Consider the following 23,927-nt stretch of genomic DNA (forward strand, 5'->3'; position numbering starts at 1 on the left):
TATTATTTTGAAAACTAGAAAACAAAGGGAAAGAGTTAAGCAATTGTCCTACTCTTCCTATACAATCTGTAGCTAAGAGTAACCAATTGATGAAGGGAAGTTTCTCTTTATAGAATTCTGGCTAATAAAACACAGGAACATTAGTATATCACCACTTTGTAAACCTTAATGAATTCATGGCCAGGCAATGATCACCAATAGCTAGTAACATTACAAAGAGAGAAATAATCTGATATTACATATCCCTCCTAACAGAAGTACACACTAGCACCTACAAAGTGTTCTTGGGAAAATACATATATACATAATATTTAATCTGAATTAGATCAAGCCTCTAGATTTAACCACAAATTTACAGGAAATACAGAGAACAGAAACCATGTTAAGGTACACCACAGGAGTACAATCAGTAAAATCCAGACTCTGGGAGACAAAAAAACCAAACAAGTCAGTTTGTTCCACCAAATAATAGCGATAATAAAATTTTAAAAAGGAAAATAGAAAATGCAAGAAAAATAAAAGAGTTGGAGGAGAAACCTATAGAGCAACTCTGATCAACAGAACTTTCTTTGACAAGAGAAATACCCTATGCTATCCAATATGTTAGCCCCTAACTTCAAGCGGCTACTGAGCAATTGATATATAGGTAGTGTGACTAAGGATCAGAATATTTCATTTTAATTTTAATTAATTTAAATTTAAATAGTTACCTACAGCTAGTGGCTACGGTACTGGATGGTGCCACCATAGATCAATGGAGAATTAAGAGACTTATTAATCAATCACAATATATCATATGACGGGTCTTATTTGAGTCTTTATTCAAACTAATAAATCTTCCAAAAAAAAGCATAAAACAATTAGAGAAATGTAAACCTTGTCAGATATTTAATATTAAGAAATTACTATTAATATTTTAATGTGTGATAATCGTATTTTGGCAATGGAGGCAGAGACTATCCTTCAGAAATATTTACAGATAAAATGATATAATTTCTGGAACTTGCTTCAAAATAATCGATGGGGATGAAACAAGATTAGGCATTGTACTGATAATGACTGAAGCTGGGTGATGGGGTAAATGGGATTTTGTATACATTCTCTCCACTTCTGTATGTTTTTGAAAATTTCCACAATACAAATTTGGAGTGGAGGAGGGGACATTTAATGTGTGTGCTATAAAGAGGTTTGCTTTTTTTGTTTCCCTAAAAAAGGATACTGGAAATACAAAAGAAATTCTTAAGAGGGATGGTTTGGAATATTTTGCAGGTAACTCCAGTTAGAGGCAGATAAACTGTCCTTTACTATCTTTTATACACTCAAGTCTGACTAACTATTAGCCAGTTTTTCATTTCTGGGGGTCATACCTGAATTCTTCTTTGACACCATTTGACTACTCCTTTCAAAGTGGGTAGATTACAATGTGAAAGCAAATGCCTCATTTGGAACTCCAGCTCTGGTTCACAATTTGAACAAAGAACATTACAATGAATTTTTGTCAATTGAGATTTAGGAATACGGTAGGCTGAAAATGGCCCCCCTCTAAAAGATATCCATGTCAAATCCCTGGAATCTGTGATGCTACCCTATTTGGGAAAAGGATCTTTGCAATGTAAGTATGGATCCTGAGATGAAATCATCCTCAATTTTTTCCTGGGTGGCCTTAAATCCAATGACAAATGTCCTCAGATACACAAAAAAGGGGCCGGCCCAGTGGTGTAGCGGTTAAGCGCATGCGCTCCGCTTTGGCGGCCCGGGGTTCATAGCTTTGGATCCCGGGCGCGCACTGACACACCGCTTGTCAAGCCATGCTGTGGCAGCGTCCCATATAAAACAGAGGAAGATGGGCACGGATGTTAGCCCAGGGCCAATCTTCCTCAGCAAAAAGAGGAGGATTGGCATCAGATGTTAGCTCAGGGATAATCTACCTAAAAAAAAAAAAGATACACAGAAAAGAACAGAGAGATGGAGAAGAAGGCAAGGTAAAGAGGCAGAGATTGGAATTAAGCGGCCACAAGCCAAGGAAGCCAGCAACCACCAGACGCTGGAAGAAGCAAATTCTCCTCCCAAAATTCTAGGAGTGCAGTCCTGTCAACACCTTGATTTCAGACGCTGGCCTCCAGAACTGTGAAAGTATAAATTTCTCTTATTTTAAGCCACCAAGTTTGTGGTTAATTGTTACAGCAGTCACAGAAAACTAATATAAAAGGGATTATCTACTCTTTCAATTATTGACTACCTATTCCTTCTTCATATTGTCTCAATAATTAGAAGTTATTGTGAATCTAAATGATTTTTAGAGCATCTTTTCCATTTTGAGGGCAGGAATTTTTGTTTCTTTTATTTAATGATGTATACCTGGTGCTGGAAAACTACTCTCTGACCATAACTTTTTATGGTTCTTTCTACAATTCTCATTGGCATTCTCTGACTAAACACCTAAGGTGACCCTGCCTAAAGAAAACAAAAAAGAGCATAAAGAACTTCCCTTACGGGGCCAGGCCAGTGGTGCAGCAGTTAAGTGCGGGCCCTCCGCTTCGGCGGCCCAGGTTCGCAGGTTCGGATCCTGGGCGTACACTGACGCACCACTTGTCAAGCCATGCTGTGGCGGCATCCCATGTAAAAGTAGAGGAAGATGGGCACGGATGTTAGCCCAGGGCCAAGCTTCCTCAGCAAAAAAGAGGAGGACTGGCATCAGATGTTGCTCAGGCTGATCTTCCTCACGAAAAAAAAAAAAAAAAGAAGAACTTTCCTTACTTTAAACTCTGCCAATTTTAAGCTTTAACAATTGTTCCAGTTTTCTAATAGCTAATTTAGGAAATTCTACCTGAAACTGCCAGATTCACTCATCTGCTATGCTATCTTTTCCTTTACAACATCGAATATATACCAATTCCCAGACCTTTTTGTTTCATGATTTAATATTTTGTAATTATCCCTTCTCTACTTTATGACCTTCCCTCAAACTTAACAACAAAAAATGAACTAGCACTGTGTAATAATTGACACAGTGCCTTTATATGTTATTTTTATAAGCAAAGGAAAATTTTAAACATTGAAAATACTTTACTCTTCAGTGTCACAAAGAAAGGACTATAAGTCTGTGTTCAAAGTATTTCTTCTTTTTCATTTCTTCTAGCTTCCTATCCGTATGCTACTCAAAGTTGATACTTAATTTTATCAATAATTTTACTACCTATTTATATCATCATTTTATGTCCTCTTTTATTTTTTTTTGTGAGGAAGATCAGCCCTGAGCTAACATCCACACCAATCCTCCTCCTTTTTTTTTTTTCCCCTTTTTCTCCCCAAAGTCCCAGTAGATAGTTGTATGTCATAGCTGTACATCCTGCTAGTTGCTGTATGTGGGACGCCGCCTCGGCAAGGCCTGACAAGCGGTGGGCCTGTGCACCTGGGATCCAAACCCAGGCCGCCAGTAGCAGAGCATGCGTACTCAACTGCCAAGCCATGGGGTCGGCCCCTTATGTCCTCTTGATACTTAATTTTATCAGTAATTTTACTACCTATTTATATCATCATTTTATGTCCTAGCAATGAGCATTAAATTACATTTAATTCTCTTTCTGTGAAAGAGAAGTAGATGTTTCGTCAACTTGAATAGTAATGCTATTTACTATTCTGAAGCACATCTTTCCTATTAGTGAACTAGTTTGAGGTTGGTGGCATCTTTAAAGAACATACAGTTTATTTTGAAGGTGATAATATCTGTTATCTAGAAGTTGTCATTTCCACAACACAAATGAATATGCAATCCTTTTCCAATGTAAACATGAAATAAGCACACCCTTCAGAAATAACTCCATTACATGGCTTTGAATATCAATCAGGTCTTTTCATCCTTTCTAAAAGAAGTTATTGGAGGATTAAAAATATATGATTCTTGAAGAGATGACAATTATCTTGTTGGCTTGGCTCTTGTCTCAACCTCCACTCTTAGCCATCTGTATTTCTTTATGGCTCTCAAAACAAGGTTGCAGTGGCTACAAATGAATTTAGTATTTCATTTTTTGGGTTAAACTCTCTACTAGTCCCTGGTACATAGTCTTTTCATGCAATATTAACCCACTACAAGCAGAAAGAATTCTGAAAATCAACAATAAATAACTAAACAAAGTAACACTAATAGAAAAGTGGAACTTAGAAAAGACACTCTCCTGGGGCCAGCCCGGTGGCGCAAGCAGTTAAATGCATGCGCTCCACTGCAGTGGCCCAGGGTCCGCCGGTTCGGATCCGAGGCGTGCACTGACACACTGCCATATAAAGTGGAGGAAGACGGGCATGGATGTTAGCCTAGGGCCAGTCTTCCTCACCAAAAAGAGGAGGATTGGCAGATGTTAGCTCAGGGCCGACCTTCCTCACAAAAAAAGATAATTAAAAAAAAAAAAAAAAAAAAAAAGACACTCTCCTGCCACTGTCCAGCTAAAAACATAGCCAATTAGATATAGCTCTCCCTATTATAAATATCACATGGTTTTATTTCTAGGTCAGAAAAGTCATGTAAATAATTTTTTAAAGAGATGATACAGGATAACGAAATGGAAAACTGGGAGAAGTGGAGACAGGAGACTATGAATAACATGAGAAAAGTAATGTATTATGAATGCATAGATTTGATAGTAAGCCTATGTATGCAAAAACTACTTCATGAATTTTAGAAATCCAATTCAGTCTTCCATTCTCTAGAACTAAAAAGCAAGCTCACATCTGTTAAAACAACAAAGACCTAGGAACAAAGGTGAGGTAGAAGAAGATGCCTGAAGTGGACTCTGTCCATTCAGGTGTATAATCAGAATGAATAATTTACAAGCATACTTTCATCTTCAATGCCACTAAGAGCTGAATTCTAAGGAGCTCAGGGAGACTGAAACACATCTGCTAAGCAAGTTGAATAAGCAGAGGGAACCTAAGCAAAAATTATCCAACAAAACTTGTTCACAAAATTGGGAAGGGGGTGGGGGAATTAAAGAAGAAATGGCAGAAAAGCAGAGACTAGTGCAGTAGTCGTCAGTGACTTATGTCCTTAACTGTATCTATTCATTCCATTTCAGAAAGTCAGATCGCTGTATTAAGCTAACTCAATCAGAGACCTGTATTAGGCTAACATTAGCTGTGTATACTCCCCAGCAAAAGGAATACTTTATAAGATAACAAGGGAGGCAAAATGTGAAAGGGAAACAATCAAAGCATCAGTAGGTTTTTCCATTTTAATTCAAATAATCTAAAAACTACATTCCACTGAGTAGACACATATGAAAAAAAAATCTCCAACAACTCACATATGATTTTTCAGCTCTATGCCTATTTCATGTATCTTTGAAAGGAGGCATACCAAACATCTAAAATCATGAAAAGTAGTGGTTTAGTGTCTTACAAAAAAAAATATAGTTACTTAATAGCTTATAAAATATGATTTCTCAGCAATCAAAGGAAACTCTATGTTTGGCATCAAAACAACACAATGCCACAAAAACACAAAATCTTTAAACTAGGGATCTCATATCATCTGCTTCTCATATCATCACTGGTTTTAAAAAAATGCTACATGGGGGGCCGGCCCGGTGGCGCAAGCGGTTAAGTGCGCGCGCTCCGCTGCGGCGGCCCGGGGTTCGCTGGTTCGGATCCCGGGCGCGCACCGACGCACTGCTTGGTAAGCCATGCTGTGGCGGCGTCCCATATAAAGTGGAGGAAGATGGGCACCGATGTTAGCCCAGGGCCGTCTTCCTCAGCAAAAAAAAGAGGAGGATTGGCGGATGTTAGCTCAGGGCTGATCTCCTCACAAAAAAAAAAAAAAAAAAAAAAAAAATGCTACATGGGTCACCTCAGAGCATACCTGATGAAACTACAGTGTCAGCAGTATAAAACAACAACAATAAACAATATGCTTAGCAATCTAACTAGCAGGTAAAATTCTACACCTAAAGATCAAGAGAAGTTAAAAATTAAAAATCAAAAAATAAAAACAAAGAAGCAAGCTAAGCTTAATTTACTTTTTTTTCATAAATAGTACTTTGGCTTCAAGGAAGATTGAGGGAAAGGATTCATTTTTATTCCTACACATTGATGTGCTCAGTAAATATTTTAGATACTAGGTATACAATAGTAAAAAAAAGGAAAAAAAAGACAAAATTTCTGGTCTCAAGGGACTTACACTGGTTCAAGAGAATTAACAAATCAATGAAAAAACACAAGATATCAGAAATTGACAAATGCTAAGCAAAGAAATAAATAAAATAGGATGATGTAATATAAAGTAACTGAGTGGCTATGTAAGATGGGATATTCAGAAGGCCTCTCGAAGGACACAGCCATGGAATGATCTAACGATTCTCAATAGAGCGCAAGAGTTAATGTCCTATCATAAGAGGAAGTTTGGCCTGATTTAGGTACAGAAAGAAAGGCAATGTGACTGGAGCATAGTGAACAGGGGGGAAAATGGCAGAAGCTGAGGTCATAGACAGGACCAGATTATTTAGGGCCTTGTAGGTCAGAGTAATAAATTTTTACATTACACCCTTAGACTATAAGAAGCAGCCTTATGAAACTCACTGTCATGCTCTTTGTAGAACTGTTGTTGGGGATACATACCAAACAAAACACTCTTTATGAAGGTCCAAAGGAAGAATTTCTCTCAAATCTCATGTTCAGTAAAAGCTGATCTTTTTCTGAGGAACTGGTACAAATTTACCTAATGTGAATTCTGAAATTAATCATGCTCTTCTCTATCTTCTAAACTCCAGAAAATTCAGAGTTGAATTTACAATTAGCTTCTGGCAACTGCATACAACCTTATGGCATCTATTTTTTTTTTAATCAGCTTTTTATTTTAGAATAGTTTTAAATTTACAGAAAAGTTGCAAAGGTAGTCCAGAGAGTTCCCATATACCCCCAACCCAGTTTCCCCTCTCATTAACATCTTATATGAGTAGGGTACATTTGTCTCAATTAATAAACCAATAATGATACATTATTATTAACTAAAGTTATAATTTACTCAGATTTCCTTAATTTTTACCTGAAGTTCTTTTTCTGTTCCAGGATCTTTAAGGTATCTATTCTACGTACTAAATTTACTGGAGCTTTATCTCACTATTCTATCTTCATATTCCCCTTATTCTAACCACTGTAACTACTGTTATCTAATATATTTTATCTAAGTCTATAAACCTTCCCCAATACTTCTGGGAACTACGTGGAGTAATAAAAGAAATTAGTAGAGAGAGATTTCTTGAAAGAAATCAAATACAATTAGCTTGTATCTTTCAAGATACAAGTCAAATAGTTCAGTATTACTCAAAGTAATGCTTCATAAATCTTGTAAAAATACAGAGACCTAAGGATATGTCCAATTATAAATTTTATTTAAAGCTATCATTTGGATAAAAATGCAAAATCAATATAAAAAAGTCTTTTTATGTTTCAATATTAGTTTACTCTCTGGAATTCTCCTTCTGTTGTCACATCCAGCATTAGTAATCCTGACTGCCCTTACTGAGCCATACAACCTCAGCTTGGTCTCGGATCACACAAATCTAAAATGAGGGTTAAGCAAAATGATCTTTTAAAGTTCCTTTCAATTAGAAATGTCGATGGGCCAGCCCCGTGGCTTAGCGGTTAAGTGCGCGCGCTCCGCTACTGGCAGCCCGGGTTCGGATCCCGGGCGCGCACCGACGCACCGCTTCTCTGGCCATGTTGAGGCTGTGTCCCACATACAGCAACTAGAAGGATGTGCAACTATGATTCTAGTTGCAGCTATGACATACAACTATCTACTGGGGCTTTGGGGGAAAATAAATAAATAAAATTAAAAAAAGAAATGTCGATGATCTCTTAATTCTGTGACCTAGGTTGACTGTCAGATTCTCATATTTTTCCATTGTAAGTAAAGAGTGGAAAACGTTGATGCTTCTAAACAAAAGATACTACATTTTAAAAAGAGGACATCAAAATAAAGTTTGAAGCTTTATTTGAAATTAATCCAGAGTAAAAGCTAAAATAATTAATATGGTGTATAAATTATATGAATAATGTATAAATTTATATGTACATAAATTATATGTATCAGAAGTATCCTGGGGAAGGGGGAGGCTTCCCCCCAAAAAAGTGTGAATATTTATCCAAGTAGATTAATTCCATAAAGTGACTGAGACATCAAATGGGGGGAAAAAAGCATGAGAGAAAAGGTGAAAAATATATCAATTTATATTTTCCACTGTTCTCTATCACTGGAAAATTTGACATAGTCTATGAAAATTTGACATAGTCTATAGAAAATCTGACTACGTCAAATGAGTACTGTGATTAGTTCTCTTTTCATATCTACAATAAATTGTCTTGCCTCGAAACAATCCTGATTATTAAGGTGTGACTGATTCACTGAGGGAACCTCTAGTTTACAGCTTAATTTAATCTGTCCCAAATACCCGAATAGCAAATACCTCATTGATAGCAGGAATTGGAAAAACACAATATAGTTTTAAGGCTTTTAGCATCATTTTCCAAAAATTCCTCAAAACAGTACTCCACAAAAGACTGACTCCAAGGACTCTAAGTGTGTGTCCGCCCTTTCACATGAAAAAAAAAAATCTACTAGTCATTTTAATACCCTTATTGTACTGTCATGTATGCTGTTCTACAAGTCTTTCTGCAGAAAATGATAAAATAAATAGTAAAATATTTGATTATTTATACCATTATTTAAAAATCAGGGCCGGCCCCGTGGCTTAGCGGTTAAGTGCGTGCGCTCCGCTGCTGGCGGCCTGGGTTTGGATCCCGGGCGTGCACCGACACACCGCTTCTCCAGCCATGCTGAGGCCAAGTCCCAGATACAGCAACTAGAAGGATGTGCAACTATGACTTACAACTATCTACTGGGGCTTTGGGGAAAAAAATAAAAAATAAATAATAAAAAATAAATAAAAATCAATACATTGTATAAGCTTTAACATAAAATTTTAAGTTATCTTCTCAGTCATATAATATTCCCAAATGTAAATGGCTACCAAAAATAATAGACATTACACAGAAGAGTAGGTAATGATATATATCAAAGGAGATTAGATATAAAGTGATAAGGAATGCCTGAGAATAAGTCTTTAAGCATTCTTCATCTTATATAAGTGCTAATATACTCTTATATATTATTTCAGAACGTGAGCACTTCCTAGTTACAATCATAAGACATTTATTTTAAATAAAAATAGAGACTATTTTTCATGAATCAATGTATAAACAAACGATCATGAAATTCACTCGAAAGATGAATGAAGCAAAATAACTGAATCTGAATGTTTAAGTATAACTTTAAGTAAACACTCCTTGATTTCTTTTTTTTTATTTTTTTTTCCCCCTAAAGCCCCAGTAGATAGCTGTATGTCACAGCTGCACATCCTTCTAGCTGCTGTATGTGGAACACGGCCTCAGCATGGCCGGAGAAGTGGTGCGTCGGTGCACGCCCGGGATCTGAACCCAGGCCGCCAGCAGCACAGCGCGTGCACTCAACCGCCAAGCCACGGGGCCGGCCCTCCTTGATTTCTTAATACACTGAAATTCTTTTATTCGATTGGTTTTCTTTTAAATGGGAAAAAAGCCCACTTTATCAATGAAGAGTAAAGGCACTGTCTTGAAATGTGCTACCAAATTAGAGGAAAATAATTCACTAGTATAAAAAATAGTGTCTGTGGTCAACTTCTTATCAACAAAAACTTTCATATACTACGCCTTTTATCTAATACACTTTTATCAAATAAACCGATCTTCACTCTCCATCTTAAACAAAGGTAGTGTGAAATATGAGGAAGCTACTCATTTCAGTATCTCAAGTACAAATCAGCAAAAATGTTTTTTAATTCTAATAATGATGTTAAGTTATAACCATTAACATATGTAAATAATCAGTACAGCTATTACTTAGATTCAATTCAATACAATAAACATTGTAAAAATAAACATCTTCTAGATGCTATAAACAAACAAAAAAATACTTCCATATGCTAATAGAAAAATCAAACTACCAATGAACTTAAGAAGCCTATAAACCCACTGGCTAATTATTGTGTAAAAGAAGTTAGCATTAACCATACTGATCTAAAATTATTTTAAGATTTATGGCAGGAGTTGTCAACTTTGGCTTTTTTTTTTTTATAATTTTATTTATTTATTTTTTTTTCCCCCCTCAAAGCCCCAGTAGATAGTTGTATGTCATAGCTGCACATCCTTCTAGTCGCTGTATGTGGGACGCGGCCTCAGCATGGCCGGAGAAGCCGTGCGTTGGTGTGCGCCTGGCATCCAAACCCGGACCGCCAGCAGCGGAGTGCGCGCACTTAACCCCTAAGCCACGGGGCGGCCCCAAACCTTGGCTTTAATATTAGAATCACCTGAGGAGACTATAAAACGACCAATACCTGGGTTCCATCCCTGGATCCTATTTTAATTGGCCTGAACTGAGGACCAAGTATCAACATTTGTAAAACAAACAAATAAAATCACAGGTAAATTGAGTTAAATGTGCAGCAGATTTGAGAACCATCAATTTATGGTATACCACAGTTTTAAGATTAAAAAAAAAAAATTGCTCACTGGCACCAAAGGTTTTAAGTCTACTAAAACCTAAGGTGTAGAAAAATGAGAGTGAAGAAAAGAGAGAAAGATAATATTCAAAAAAATAATCAAGGCCTATGGAACTTTATTTTACTTTAAAAATGTTAAAAGTTTCAAGTCTTATCTTGGACTTTGCTGATAAATCTGCTCATGTTGCATTATTTTATAGATAACTGCTAAATAAAAGCCTAGAGATACAAACTCAACAGCCAGAATATAACAATGAGAGAGATGATTACCACTTAAATTTAACACCATATAAAGGATGGTAAATTAATTTAGTATCACAACGCAAATGAGACAAAATTATAGTCTTTTTAATAACTTTTTCTAATCTCAATACTACATAGAATAATGTTTCTTTAAAACACTTTCCAATATCTTCAATTCTCCAGTATCTCAAAAGAGAAAACTTTAAGAAGATAAAAACTACATGGCTTTCATCTGATTATCTGAGAGCAGAAAGAACGAACAAGTGCAGAATGTTTCCCTTAAGAAAGCAGCACATACTTCTGCATGATCAGCCTACAATACTCCCTATTTCTAACGGGGTCCAAAGAAGTTAATGTCTCTGGGCAATGAGATAAAGGAAAAGGTCTTAACACAAATATTTGTTATTTTAGCATACTTTCAGAGAACTCAGTTTTTCTCTAGTAACAGCTAAAAGTATATGAAAATTACTAGTAACATAATCTAGCATGGAGGGATGAATAAAGATCATCATAACTTACAACATATCTCAGAGTATCTTTGTTACAAACCAGATGGTGAAACTTAAAAAAATTAAAGATAAGTAGCCCAACCTTGAGAATAAAACTAAAAGAAATAATACTAAAGCAAGTTAAACAGGGTGAGGGAATCAGTTTAACTTCCATGTAATTTCCCTTTTCTTACATTCTTAAATTTTTTTGTGTGTGTGAGGAAGATCAGCCTTGAGCTAACATCTGCCAATCCTCCTCTTTTTTTTTTTTTTTTTTGCTGAGGAAGACTGGCCCTGGGCTAACATCCATGCCCATCTTCCTCTACTTTATATGGGATGCCGCCACAGCATGGCTTGTCAAGTGGTGCGTCGGTGCACACCCGGGATCCAAACCGGCGAACCCGGGGCTGCCGCAGCAGAGCATGCACACTTAAACATTTGCGCCACCAGGCCAGCCCCTCATTCTTAAAATATTTTGAGGAGTTACTCTTTAGAACACATAAAATAAGAGATAATAACCCAATAAAGAACTAAACATTTTGATAAATCTTAAGTGTCTTCATTTATAAATTAGAAAATTTAATATATTGTAACTCAAATTCAGTGACATATTATAACACTAATACCTAAGTGCCAATACCCTGGTAAAGATTTTGAGATTTTGAAAGAAGCACATTTTGAATTCAGAATGGTTAGAGATGAAAGATGTATATTTCTATGTTATTAAAGACAATGAGATTTTTAATTACAGATATATAGTTTCATTAAACAACTTCAGCATCTGTTATACACCATAAAAATAAGCCTCCAAAAGGCTATCACTACAATGATTTCATAGAAATCCAGTTTGGTATCTCATGAAGATATTAATCTGTACACACTATCTATTATATTTTTGGCATATACTTTTTCACATTCATCTCTCCTTAAAAAAATGTGATGCAAAATATTAAAAGAATATCCAGCCTCAGAAAGTACACTCCCTCAAGAAATAGTTGTTCAATCAGCTCCTAATTATTTACTGACATAAGAACTCCTACAACTTGAATATACAATTCTCCAAACCTATCAAAGGTTTAAACCCACAAAGAATGAGCTGGTGAGCAGAAGCTGAGGTAAGAGAAAAGAAAGGATCAATAAAGATAATTGGAGAGAGAACCACTGTCTTTAGGTCAGTCATTTTATGACTGCCAAACTGTGCACAAGCATACATATACATGCTTATAAAACACACACACACAGTAAACATGCTCCATTGTTTTACTAGTCCCAGTTTAAAGACATGACATAAACAGAAAGGAAAAACTGTGTTGCCCAGACTAATTATGGACTACGGATTCACTGAATGATGGAAGGATAGATGGATGGATGGATGGATGGATGGATGGATGGATGGATGGATGGATAGAGAAATGGATATTAAAATACACTGTGGGGAGGATGGGGCACGACACAGATAAGAACTTTGACTCTAAACCAATATCTGTGATTCACAATGCTAAGGTGATGTAAGGATATAATAAGAGATCCATCAGACGCTAAATGTAAACAAAAAAGAATTTTAATTGAAATACAAAGTAATCATAATATATATTATAAAAAGCAAAAAAAGATCTATATAATAGGGCTGCTTATACTAGTTTTATACTGTGCAGTTTAAAATATCTTTCCTTAAAAAGAGGTTTTATGTGACTAAACGTACGGGTTAATGCATCTTACCTTCCACAGAAGGTGCCTGGTCCTGAGCTGAATACAGCATATCCTTGAAAGCCTATTAGATAAAGAAAGAAAAGACATGAAATCATGAATAATCTTTACACTAAGAGCATCTGAAGCTTCTTTTCTTTTGAATTACTTTTCAATATATAGACAATGACTACATATGGTTCCCTAAATTGAGAATTTACTATACTTTCCTATCAATCCAGTATTGTCCAATCTTTAAGACTAAGGCTAATTTGTGCGCTTTAAAAATTAAGAGGCATTTGGAAAAAAATGAAAAATCACCTGAGAGATCATAAACTCTCTTGACTAAAAGAAAATAGTGATAGAAGCTGAGAACAATGGTCCTAGAGGAATACAATGGAACACTCCTTAAGAAAATAAGAAACACTGGAAAAAAAATTTTTTAATTGTGGTAACATAAAAATCACCATCTTAACCATTTCAGTTCAGTAGTGTTAAGTATATTCACACTGTTGTGTAAACAATCTCCAGAATTCTTTTCATTTTGAATACAAATACTTTTCAATGGAGTTCTGGAAAGTCCTCCATAAGAGTTCAGGACTATAAAGATAGTACAGGTTTTTGGGGTTTTTTCCCCCAAACTAGCAAATTAACCAACAATCATATTTCGGTAATTTGGATGGTTGCAGTTTGGTCTCTCAATAAGCGGTTTTGAGACAGGAATGAAAAGCATTTCTCCATATCTATCAAAATGGTAGCATCAATTAAGTGGATAAGGCTCCAGAGCTGAAGAGCTGGTCATAAGCTTAGGTGACTTTATCCAGTCCCATAGCTTCAAAGCTTTAAATACCATCTAACCACTGGTGATTCCCAAATTGGCCTTCCTCATCCTCAGTACAATTGACATTTGGGGCTAGATAATTCTTTGTTGTCAGGGGCTGTTTTGTGCATAACAGGACTTTTAGTAGCATCCTCGGCATCTAGAGACCCACCAGAGACCAGCAGAAACAGCACCCCCCTCCTCAAAGTTGTGACAACCAAAAATGTCTCCAGACACTGCCAAATGTCTCCTGGGGGACAAAATCAGCCTTCCTCAGAACCACTAGCCTAGAGTCATTCAAGCATATAAAAACCAAAAAAGAAGAAATAAACCTCCAAGGTAACCCACTCTGTATTCAAGTCTAGTAAATCATATTCTTCCCAAGTGAATTTACCATTTGCTTTAGATTAGTGACCAACCTGTTAGTTCCACGACTAACCAAGTCTGACAATACACAGTAAAAAAGATTTCCAATGAAACAAGGAAAATTAAAATTTTTAAATCCATGCATTTTTGTTAATTTTAACCCATGTTTTACAAAAATTTTTGTAGGAAAATTAGGTATATATAAAAATTTTAATGTCATACATGCTTAAATCCAAAAATATTCAGTAAGATTCACTATTTATATAGAATTTGAGACAATACAGTAATACAGTTGTAGTACAATAAAAAACATTTGCTCCGTTTCAGGTTCCTGGCACAAAGCTCCGAAAACCTTTGGGACTTACTGTCTTTTGATTACTGATGAGATGGCTCATGGATGGGGGGGGCCTACATAGCTTCAGCATGGCGGTTGGTTTCCAGAAAAACCAACCACCTGATTACGGTGATTAGAGGGTTGAAACTCTCAGCCCCATCCCTAGACCTCTGAGGATGGGAGAGTGGTTAAAGACTGAGTTGAATCACCAACGGCCAAAAATTTAATCAATTACACCTATGTAACCTTCATAAAAGCTCCAAAAAAGTTCAGGGTTCAGAGAGCTTCCTGGTTGATGAACACATTGATGTCCTGGGAGAGGGCATGGAAGCTCTGTGCTACCTCTGTCCCCATACCACGCCCTATGAATCTCTTCCATTTGCCTGTTAAGTTGTATTCTTTACAATAAATCCGTAAGACTAAGTATAGCAGTTACATGAGTCCTGTGAGTCATTCTAGCAAATTATCGAACGGGGAGGGGGGCGGGTGTGGGAACCCTCAAATTCGTAGTCAGCCAGGGAGAAGTGTGGGTAGCCTGGGTACCCCATTTGCAGCTGGCATCTTAAGTGGGGGCAGTCTTGTGGGACTAAGCCCTTAACCCGTGGAATCTGTACTAACTCCAGAGAGTTAGTGTCAGAATTGAACTGAATTGTTAGACACCCAGTTGGTGCTGGAGAAACGGCTGTTGGTGTCAGTATAAAGAACTACATTTGGTGTCAGAACTGGTGACAAAATACACAAACAGAAATACACAAACAGAAATCTTTTTGGAAAATCTTTATTAGTCAGCCACAGCTTTTCTAAGATTACATCTGAAGCTCACTCTCCTGCTTATTGACCATTAATTCTTAAATTTATTTATGTACAAAAGCCCTAAGTTCCATACAAAGGTATGGAACTTCTTTTCAGAAAAATGTATATATGCTCACTATTTTTTTGTGTGTGTATGAGGAAGATCAGCCCTGAGCTAACATCCAATGCCAATCCTCCTCTTTTTGCTGAGGAAGATTAGCCCTGGGCTAACATCTGTGCCCATCTTCCTCTACTTTATACGGGATGCCGCCACAGCATGGCTTGACAAGCGGTGTGTCAGTGCGCGCCTGGGATCTGAACCTGTGAACTCCCGGCTGCCGAAGCAGAGCGTGCACACTTAACCGTTATGCCACCAGGTGGGCCCCATATGCTATTTTCTTCATAATTTCAGATGTCTCAGAGACCACTAACTTCTAGTTTTAAAAAAGTCCAGAAGATCTTATCAAACATCAGAAAGTATTTCAGTTTACAGATTGGAATTTTACATTAAAGTCCTATACAAGTGTAGAGTGGTGGTTATGTTACAGTTCTTCCACAGGATATTTTAAAAGGGTAAATGAATAGATTGCTTACAGCAGAGTAGATCTCTAGAAGTAGAAAAATATAAGAAGGAACAAATAAATCCAGCCAGAGAATATTTATAGAAATAAATCAATCATGAGAACAGATAATATCAGAGACTCAAATGTCTGAATGAAGTTTTTCTAATTCTGGAGTATAACAGGTATGTGTACCAAAATTAAATGATGCTATCAATGACTAGCAGAGCAGCTTGTACACAGTAAGAGCTCAATAAATAGTTCCTGAATTCGAAAGGGTTTCTTCTTTGGAAAAAATTACTTCAAAGATGATTAACAAAGCACACTGAGAAAGCACACTAACTAGAATCTCTGACATGTAAGGAAAATGAGTTAAATTTGCAAAAGGAAAGCTTACCAAATTAAGTTTTAAAAAGATGATTAAAATTTTACAAAGAGAAAAATGATGATAGTCTTCATTTTGATTAAAAACTGTCTCATAATTTCATTTAAATCAGGACAACTCGCAGCGACATCAGGGACAACTTTTTGCTTCTTCTTACTTCAGTCTTCCTCTGAATAAGAGACCCTCTATGTTTTTTATACTAATAGTTTCTAAAGAACTCCATCAATAGAATACCATTCTATGTCTGTAACAAGAGAATAGCCCTCAATTGGGAACTAGCAGAGGGAAAAAAGCCTACAAAGTATTGTTTATATTAGTACCTATGGATTGTTTGTCTATAATATGAGTCACCCAGAGCACCTGCCTGGGTTGGGAGCAGTACATCCAAATACACAAAACAACAAATTCTAAGAGCTTCCTTGATTCATGCTGTTCACTTTAAAGAAATCAATAGTTTATAGAAAACTCTGAATTTGTATAATAAATGAAATCAGTACGTATTCATGTGCATTACAAAAGATTTCTTTGATTTCCAAAGGATTCAAAGCAATCCTTTACATCAGCATCTCTACACTGTAATCTCTGAGTGTTAAATTATTTTTGTTATGATATTGAAATATATATAAACTAGAACAAAACTCTTAGTGCTTATAACAACTCATATAACAGTAAAATCTTATAAATTAAATCCAAACACAACCACAAAACCAGTACTGTTCAACCAACGACATTAACATGACAGGAAAAAAGATGTTTGCTGAAACAAAATCTCAACTGGTTACATGACTACAATGCTGACTGCCAATATACCTGTTCTTCTGAGTTTGGAATGCCAACATGACTTTGCGTCAGATGTGATGTTATTCTCCTAGTACCTCTCTCTTCTAGGAGGCAGCATAGCAGAGTGGCTAGGAGCTATGGATCAGACAATGTGTATGAAAACCAACTCTACCACTTACTAGCTGTGTAATCTTGAGAAAATTAACTTCTCTGTACTTCAGTGTCCTCATCTGTAAAACAGGAATAGTGATCACACGTACCTCACAGGTCTGTTGTAATAATTAAAAACTCTTAAAACACCGATCCTTATATTAATTATGATTTATGACTATACATGAAGAATACTCAGAACAGTACCTAGAACATAGAAAATGCTCAAAGAATATCAGCTAATAGAATGTGAACTGCCACAAAACTTATGTCATACAATTGGATAAAATTCACTTCAGACTTTTTTGTTGTTGTTGTTGTTGTTGTTGTTGAGGAAGATCAGCCCTGAGCTAACATCCATGCCAATCCTCCTCTTTTTGCTGAGGAAGACTGGCCCTGAGCTAAGATCCGTGCCCATCTTCCTCCACTTTATGTGGGACGCTGCCACAGCATGGCCAGACAAGTGGTGCATCAGTGCGCGCCCGGGATCCGAACCCAGGCCGCCAGCAGCAGAGCACGCGCACTTAACCACTATGCCACGGGGCCAGTCCCACACATCAGATTTTTTTATCTGAAAACTTTCCCAAATGGAACTCTTGAATAATAAAATTTTGATATATTCTTAAAAATACATACATCATGTGCTGATCTACAGCACCCCAGAAACATTCTCCCATTATCTCTTTTTCAGTTTCTACTTCCTCTTTTTGCATTCCCTTCTTAATTTTTTTCACCAGAAATACTGGATAGTCTGTGAATAATATGCAAGTCAGTTACATGTGACCTGGTTCCTTGTCTCATCATCTAGAAATCAGTCATGTTTTCCTGATACTAAAATGTTAAGGACAGTTCTGTAAATTAAATTATAAACCTCAAAAGAGGGCATCTAGTATTCTCATGTGTCCTGTACAAAGAATCACCAACTAATTAATCTTCATTTCTTTGCTCACACAGAAATAAACTAACCTAGCTCTATTTTTGATGATAGAAATAATCTGTAAAGTCAATAAAAACTCTTACACAAATTCTTATAATACATTAAAATTTAAAATTAATGTACTCTCATACATATTTAACAATTCAAAGCCTATAGTATATTAAAATGATTATGCACGACTGAAAATTTTCATGGAATTTAAAAGTATCCCATCAGCAAAAGCCAATTCAATATGCAAAAGTTGTTATATTAAATTATTATTGAATTCATTAGATGTACATTAAATGCATAAAATATATATATTTATAACAGGAAGAACTAATTTGGAATATGTCATGTTATAGTCACATTTATAAATTTCTACACTAACATACTCTGACATTCACTGACATGGCTTCTACTATTTCTATGTGGATATCTCCCAAATCTATATTCTCAGCCACATGTCTGCTAATACAAACTCAGAATGTCCAAAATTGAATTCATTTTCTTCCCAAAGACTGCTCTTCTCACGTTCTTTATTTCTGTTAATGTCATTGCCAGTATCCAAATCACACAGATTCACAATCTCCATTATCACTGACTCACTGATTCAACAAATATTTATTGAGTATCTGCTGTATGCCAGGCACTGTTCTAGGCACCTGGATACATCATGAGGAAAATAAAAATCCCTATCCTATTGTTATTAACATTCTTACATTCTCTCTGGTTCAGTCAATGCCACTACCACAACCTCTTACATTCATTCTCTCTTATCCTTTCACTTGAACTATTTGAAAGGACTCTAAACTGGTTTACCAACCTGTATGTTTTCATCTCTATAACACATCTTACAAACTGCTGCCATATCAATCTTCCCAAAGCATCAGTCTAATTCTCCTGCTTAAAAACTTACCAAGAGATTTCCCAATGGCCACAAAATAAAGCCCTTACTCCTCCGCTGGCCTCTAAGGCACCAAGAATGGCCCAATCTATCTTTCTAGGCTTATCTTCCAAACTGGAGAAAACTAATTTCATTTTCAAACCTGACCCTCAAGCCAGAATGAATTACTTATTGCTTATTTTAGAAACTTCAATATTTCCTCCATCTTTGCCTTTGTTTACAACTATTGCCTCTACCTAGAATCCCCTACCCCTGCCCCCATCTTTTAAATCTAATTTCCAAATCTTAACCATCCTTCAAGGTCCAGATCAAATTTAACCTCTTTTATGCTTTGTCCTGATTCCTCTAGCTGGAAGTCATCACTCCTTCCTCTGAAATCCTGAAGTACTCTATTTGAAACCATTACTAGTACTTAATATCTCCACCTTATGTTTTAATCTGTGTCACATGTTCCCCATTTGACTGTAAAGTCAGAGTTTTAGCCACCTAGCTTGTACCTGTATAAAAGAAGCACATCATAAATATTTCTAGATTATCTAATATCATCATTAAGGAAGTTACAAAGCTTTATTCATTCAATGAACATTACTGGATATCTACTCTGAGCATGATGCCAGGGTCTAAAGAAATAATGATGAATCAAACAAGGAGAAGACAGACATATAAATAAATTATAATACAATATCTTGAATACTAAAAAAAAAAGCATATTGAAGGCCTAACTAAGGTAGTAGCAATGGAAAATAAGCAGGTGAAATATGGGAAAGAGGGGAGATACCAAGAAGCATAATAGAAAGATTAGGTAAACAACTAAACATGAACTAAGGGAATTAAAGATCTCCAAGATATTGCACCCAGGTGAAAAGAAGGATGATTAGTGATACTATTAACTAAGCTGAAAAAACACCAGAGAAAAAACTTGGGCACAGAAAAGACAGGAGTTTGGGTTGACAAACCATTTTAGGTTATCCACAGGATAACTGAGATGGTCAAAAGACAGCTGAAAATAGAGATCTACAATTTGGAAGATAGATCAGAGTGGTTATGAGTTGGAAATCATCTATATAAAGATGATTTAAAACCATAACAGCTCTAGATAAATGAAATTTCTCAGAAAGTGACAAGTGGACCAAGGACAGAATCTTTTGGAATAGAAAGTAGCAGAAAAGATAATAAGGAAACAATCAGATGTACACAGTGCCAGAGAAATTAAAGGAGCATTTCAAGAAGGAAGAGAGATTTAAAAAAATCAAATCCTGCTTAGGGAAGAGATATCTACACCCCCATGACCACTGCAGCATTATTCACAATAGCTAAGACATGGAAACAACCTAAGTGTCTATCAACCCATAAATGGATAAAGAAAATGTGGTAGATATATAGATATATACACACACACAACAGAATACTATTCAGCCATGAGAAAGAAGGAAATCCTGCCATTTGCAACAACTTGTATAAACCTTGAGGGGATTATGCTAAGTGAAATAAGTCACAGAAAGACAAATACTGTATGATATCACTTATATGTGGAATCTAAAAAAACCAAACTCAGAGAAACAGAGTGGTGGTTACCAGAGGTTTGGGGGTGGGAGAAAAGAAGAGATAATTGGTCAAAGGGTACAAACTTCCAGTTATAAGGTTAACAGGTTCTGAGGATCTAATGCACAACATGGTGATTATAGTAATAATACTATATTATATACTTGAAAGTTGCAAAGAGACTAGATTTTACATGTTCTCATCACAAAAAAGAAATGGTAATTATGTGACAAGATAGAGGTGTTACCTAATGCTCTGGTGACAATCATTTTGCAATATATAAATGTATCAAATCAACAAGTTGTACACCTTAAATTTACACAGTTATACGTCAATTATGTCTCAACACAGCTGGAACAGAAATTTAAAGAAAACTGAGAACATCTGAGTTAAATAAAACAACAATCAAGGAAGGGTTCATTATACTAATAATTGTTCTATTTCTTGAGCTGGATGGCCTATTCTACCTATCCATCTGTCTGTTTGTCTGGCTATCTATCTATCTATCTATCTATCTAATTGGAATGCTGCAACTGAATTATAATGAAAGAAAAATAGCTAACATTAGAATGCCTAGACTCTGACTTTCTACTTTAGAGCCTATAAAACTATCAATATGTTAGATTAATAAAATACAACCTTAAGTTAAAGGAAAGAAAAATAAGAAGCTGTTTAGAGATCAAGGAAGAGACTAAGAAGAGGTAATTAGATCTGAGGATCAGAAGCTCACTGGTGACCATCAAAAATGGTTTCAGTAGAGTGATGGGGCAGCAGCTAGATTAGATTGGGTTGAGTAAACATGAGAGCTGAGGATATGATGCCCACAAATACTGATCAATAATAAAAGTAATAATAGTTATTTACTGAATGCCTACCATCAGATATTCTTTTGAATATTTTAAATGCACTACTTTAACAGAGGCCCACAACTCATTAAAATATGATTCTCATTTTAGCACTGAAGCTCTGAGACTCAGAAAGGTTATTCAAGTATCTTGCCCAAGTACTGCTTATTCTATAATCCATGCCTCTTTGAGGAAAAGACACGTAGCTCACTATCTTGAGTGAAATCTTATTTTCTAAGATTTACCTCTAATTTTGGCCCCTCAATTTTCTGATACTCTCCCTTTTATTTCTAACACTTTTCTAAACCATTAGATTTTTATATCAGGTGTGGTAACTAGCCTCTGAGATGACCCCCAATGATTCTTGCCTCCTAGTAGTAATTCTCTTGTGCAATCCCTTTCCACACCAAATAGGGCTGACCTGTATAACCAATAGAAGATCGCATAAATGACCGAGTACTACTTCCGAGGCTGGGTCATAAAAGACACTGGGTTTTCATCTTGCTCTCTCTTGGATCACCCACTTTGGGAGAAGCCAGCCAGGAAAAAGTTGAAGCAGCCCTACAGAGAGGTCCAAGTGGTGAGGAACTGAGGCCTTCTGAAAAAAGCCAGCACAAATTTGCAAACCATTTGAGTGAGCCATCCTAGAATCACATTCTCCAGCCCCAGTCAAACCTTGAGATAACTGCAGCCCCAGCTGACATCTTGACTGCATCCTCACAAAACAGGTTGAGCCAGAATCACATAGTTAAGTTGCTTCCAAACTCCTGATACACACAAAGAGTATAAGATAATAAATGTTCATTATTGTTTTAAGCCACTAAGTTTTGGGCTAATTTGTTATACAGCAATAGATAATTAATAGATGAATCTAAATTTGAAAAATGTTTTTATTTCATAGAATGTACATGTTATTAGATCATAATCAACATCTTTGGCTTGTCTTGTCAAAGTGGCTAAAATTTGTATTCCTATAAAGACACAAAATTATGGAAAGGAAAACTATGACAATTTCAAGTAAGTGATTTATTTAGCAATAATACACAAAATTTCATTTCCCTATGTCAAAGCCACCAACATTATAATTTAACTTATACTGAATGCCCTTGAGAAGTCATATAGCCATACTTCTGAGCTGGAGCAGGTCTGATCAGAAGAATAAATCAGCATCTTCTTTGTCTAAGGATCCTGTTCTGACGATAAAATTAAGCTGATAACAAATGCGCTCTCTTCTAACTAATTAAATCTATATGGCTCATTCTTACATTTGTGATAACAGCTGTAAATTCTGAGAGCAGAGAGCAATCTCACTTCAATTTTTATAGGCCACAGCATCTAGCACAGTACCAGTTCAAAATATGCATATAAACTGCACAGACTTTGTAATGCAAAACCTAAATGTCCAAAATCAGCATATCAGTTAATTTTTTTAGGTGTTAGCTATTATTTTTATTGAATTATTTTATAGCATTTCCAGTTTCATTAAATATCAAAATGCAAACTCCTTCGTTATTTTTCCCAATTTTCATTATCTTTTATTTCTACACAAAATTGAAACCTCTCTCACTTACTAATCACAAGAAAAGTTCTTAGTGCTTTTGGCTTCCAGCCCTTTTTTAAAATATAACTTTTATACAGGTTAGTAAAACACATTAGATTTTGCTCAAACATAATAGTTATCACAACATAAAACTCTCACTCCTGCTCTTAGTTTGCCAGTTTATTTGAAAAAAAACAAAAAGCAACCCAAAGGTTCAGCAATGCTGTTTCCTGTACACCTATAAAAATGGTTTCTAATCCATGGGTCTCAGATCACTTCACGGCTTCAATTTTAATACTGCAAAACATTAATAAACTAGGTATTTTCTGTAGGCTAAATAATGTTTCCCACAAATATACTACTACTTGTCAAAATATCTGAAGATATTTGTACTTAATAAAATACTACCATATTTCACCAAGTCTAAGATACTATCAATTGCTAAGATGCACCATTATTTTATGTACCATTAAGAAAGAAAAACATTACCAATTAAACCCTGACATCTGTAAGATGAATTCCAATTTCAAAGATGTTGGAATGTGGAACAGGGGAATGTGTACCTTAGAATCTATGAAATACAGTGGATTCATTTTGTCAGAATGTAATTTCTCAAGCAATGGATTCTAAACGTCCAGCTACCATCATTTGGTTTCCAAGAAATTGCATGACATTGAAAGAGGGTCTTGTTATACTAAAGACTAAGTACCAACACCCTAAAATAAATGTCTGTTGAATAAATGAATAAAAGGTACTCCTGTGGCTTACTTTTAATGCTGATAGAAACTAACAGCTATACTCTATTGAAAAGTATCTTCTATAGGTCAGGTCCTTATGGCACTTTCATATATTATTATATCTAACTCTCACAATAACCTTGAAAGGTAAATATTATCTCCATTTTACAAACAAGAGAACTGAGGTTCATAGAAATAACTTTTTAGAGGTCTCACAGCCAATAAATGAGGGAAATGCAATTAAAGCAAA

At 35.8% G+C, this 23,927-nt stretch overlaps 1 protein-coding gene across 1 annotated transcript in view; it reads right to left on the reverse strand.

Moving 5' to 3' along the window:
- XPR1 (xenotropic and polytropic retrovirus receptor 1) overlaps nt 1-23,927 on the reverse strand; it is a 210,112-nt gene that overhangs the window by 174,258 nt on the left and 11,927 nt on the right. Inside the window, exon 2 of the mRNA XM_058539935.1 lies at nt 13,037-13,088. Coding sequence (XP_058395918.1) covers nt 13,037-13,088 — 52 coding nt within the window. The remainder of the gene's footprint in view (nt 1-13,036; nt 13,089-23,927) is intronic.

The sequence above is a fragment of the Diceros bicornis genome, chromosome 4, assembly GCF_020826845.1.
Source record: "Diceros bicornis minor isolate mBicDic1 chromosome 4, mDicBic1.mat.cur, whole genome shotgun sequence".
Lineage (NCBI taxonomy): Eukaryota > Metazoa > Chordata > Mammalia > Perissodactyla > Rhinocerotidae > Diceros > Diceros bicornis.